General features: G+C 52.7%; 1 protein-coding gene across 1 annotated transcript in view; it reads right to left on the bottom strand.

Moving 5' to 3' along the window:
- Nucleotides 1–43: 43 nt before the first annotated feature.
- Nucleotides 44–3135, bottom strand: part of COQ4 (coenzyme Q4) — a 14640-nt gene continuing 11548 nt past the window's right edge. Inside the window, exons 5-7 of the mRNA XM_011988665.1 lie at nt 1838–1967; nt 1178–1271; nt 44–646 (exon numbers count right to left, since the gene is read on the bottom strand). Coding sequence (XP_011844055.1) covers nt 475–646; nt 1178–1271; nt 1838–1967 — 396 coding nt within the window. The 3' untranslated portion in view covers nt 44–474. The remainder of the gene's footprint in view (nt 647–1177; nt 1272–1837; nt 1968–3135) is intronic.

Raw genomic sequence — 3135 nt, forward strand, 5'->3', positions numbered from 1 at the left:
CAAAGTCAGGGGCATCCCTGGGGGAAAGGACAAGCAGACACTTGACCTGATGGGAGCCTTTATTCACACACTCGCCTCCCCTCCCCCCTCCACTTCTCTCTTCTCAGGCTTTGGGAATTGGGTGTAGCCCTCACTCCCGTGAGGACACCCAGCCTGGCCCCCAGCAAACCTGGCTGGTTGGAAGGAGTCGCAACAGGAGTGCTGCGACATCCCAGCATGAGCCCAGACGACTGATACTGTTCACGCATAGTTCTCCTTGGACAGCTGCTGGTCCCCCTGGGAGTGCCACTGTACTGCTTGCTCCCTGCGGGGTTCATCCTCAAGGCCACTCAGCAGTGGCTATGATAAATTATGATAAATGTTGTCCAAGGGTCAGTGTTCAAAGAAGAGGAACAAAGGTAGTCAAGGGATCCCTCTGCCCCCAAGGGAAGCAGTAGATGGGGGAAGTAGGCCAGGCCCCGCTGGCTCAGGAACTCAGGCCAAGCCCTGGATATGCACGGGTGGTGCCGTAATGCCCAGCTCCTCCCGTAGAGCCCTCAGGGACTGCTCCCAGCGCCGCTCATAGTACAGGTTGAGGACACACGGGGCTCTGCGCCCATTCTGAACGGCCCATGGGATCAACTCCGAGACCAGCACTTGCAGGCTCCTGTGGGGCAGCAGAGGAAAAAGAAAACATCAAGTCCCTGGGGGCCAGGCACTCGACTGCTCAGCACTTGTGCATTTTCTCAGTTCATCCTCACAAAGACCTCGGAAGGAGGTAGTTATTATCCCTGCTTTTCAGATGAGGCAACAGAGCTCAGTGAGGTGGAATCTCAAACCCAAAGCCACTCATCTTGAACATGTTGAAGCTCAGGTTTAAATCATAGCTCTCCCACTCCAGAATCTAACACCAACTTGCCTTCCCACTGACGCTCATCATTCTGACCATGCACTTAGGCCTGGCCCAAGAGACCCCAGAGTCCTGTGAAACTTATAGGCTTTATTTGCTCACCTGAAGACCCTTGCCCCAGGCCAGTTTCACATCTCTGCTCCATTTTTTCTACCCTTACTTCCTGGAGAACTGGAAGGGGCAGGGCAGGCGCCCGTGTGCTCTTCCTACTTCTAGGAGCCCTTGTCCCTCTGAGTTCTGTCCTGACACCACCCTCAACCCTGACCCAGCCACCACTTGAAAACTTACTGAGCACTGAGTTGGATCGGTCCAAAGAGAGCACCCAGGATGCACATGGGCAGGCCAGTCTGGACAGCCTCAAACCATTTCACCACGATCTCCCCTGGGGGTGAGGGATGGGTTGGGAAGTGAACAAGCTATCTGAAGGAAAGGCCAGTGGTGTTCACAGCAGGGCAAAGAGAGGCAACTGTTCCTCCTTAATCTCTACCAGGGTCAGCTGTGCCCAGTCCTGGCCTGTGCTGGGCCCTAGGGCACTTGGCTTCGAGTACGGGAGAGGGCCCAAGAGTGAACAGAAGGGAATAAGGGATGGAAAGGAAGCCTGGGGTCACAGCGCAGAGGATCCCATGACCCCATAAACCAGGCTAAACACTCCAGGATGCTTCCTGCAGGCCTTAGGGAGCTACTGAGGTTTCAGAGCAGGGAGGCAGCTAAAGCCCAAAAGACACCAGGAGTCTTGAAGATGGGCTGCTGCTACACTAGTGCAGGAGCCCTGAGGGCCAGTGGGAGGGAGAAGGGGGACATGTGGCAAAGATGCTACTAAGATGTTCAGGTAAAACAGAAATTGAGGCACCAAGCCAGGTGATGCAGAGGGTGGTGGAGATAGGCAAACCCTGCCCTGGCCCTGAAGCCACCCCAGGGAGACAGGCTGTCAGGGTTGGGGGCACTCACCCAGGATGTTAGTGGGCATTCCCAGCAGGGTGTGAAGCATGTCGTGCACCTCCCGGTATCGCTGAATCACATACGCTAGCTCCTCATCATCCACGAAGCGGGTGGGTGCTCGGGTGTCTGGGGAGACCCTCTGACAACCATAAGCGCCCCCTAGAACCCTTCCTGATGGTTCTCAGGGCCCGATTTGCCAGTCTGTCTCTGACACTGTCACAACTCTCACCAAACTCATACCCTACTGGAAAACTCTGGCGACTAGCCGGGGGCCGAGGCTCATGCCTGTAAATCCCAGCACTTTGGGAGGCTAAGGTGGGCACATCACCTGAGATCAGGAGTTCAAGACCAACCTGACCAATACAGGGAAACTCTGTCTCTACTAAAAAATACAAAAATTAGCTGGGTGTGGTGGTGCACACCTATAGTCCCAGCTACGTGGGAGGCTAAGACAGGAGAGTCACTTGAACCTAGGAGGCGGAGGTTGTAGTGAGCCGAGATTGCACCACTGCACACTCCAGCCTGGGTGGCAGAGACTCTGTCTTGAAAAAAAAAAAAAAATTAGTCGGGTGTGGTGGTGTGTGCCTATAGTCCTAGCTACTCAGGAGGCTGGGACAGGAAAATTGTTTGAGCCCAGAAGTTTGAGGTTACAGGGAGCTATGACTATACCACTGCACTCAAGCAAGACATTGTCTCTAAAAATAAAAAATGAAGCCCCAAAAACCCTGATCCTAGCACAAGCTGCTCCCAGCTTGGGGTGCTCTCTCCCACTACCCCTATCTTCACTGTGATAACTCCTACTTATCCTTCATGACCTGGGTTAAGTGTCCCCTGTCCCCCATCCCTTCCCCCCACCACAGAGAGGCCGCCCCTAACCTACAGACCAAGTGGGTTCATGTTATGGTCTCTGGAAGCATCATTCACCTCTTAGTGGCACTCAGAATAATTGTACCTTGATGTTTACTGCATGTGAGTATTAATGTCTCCTAGACTTGCACTGTCCAGTATGGCAGCCGCTTGCCACATGTGGCCAAGAAAGGTGTGTCCAAGTGAGATGTGCTGAATATATAAAATACACACAAGACTTCAAATACTTAGTATGAAAAAAATGTACAAATCTCAATAATTTAAAAATATTGATTACTTGTTGAAATAATACTTTGGATATATCGGGCTAAACAAGATGCATATTTAGAATCAATTCTAGCCAGGCACGGTGGCTCATGGTTATAATCCCAGCATTTTGGGAGGCCGAGGTGGGCGGATCACCTGAGGAGTTCAAGGCCAGCCTGACCAATATGGTGAAA

This window comes from Mandrillus leucophaeus, unplaced genomic scaffold (assembly GCF_000951045.1).
Source record: "Mandrillus leucophaeus isolate KB7577 unplaced genomic scaffold, Mleu.le_1.0 Scaffold109, whole genome shotgun sequence".
NCBI classification, from domain to species: Eukaryota; Metazoa; Chordata; class Mammalia; order Primates; family Cercopithecidae; genus Mandrillus; species Mandrillus leucophaeus.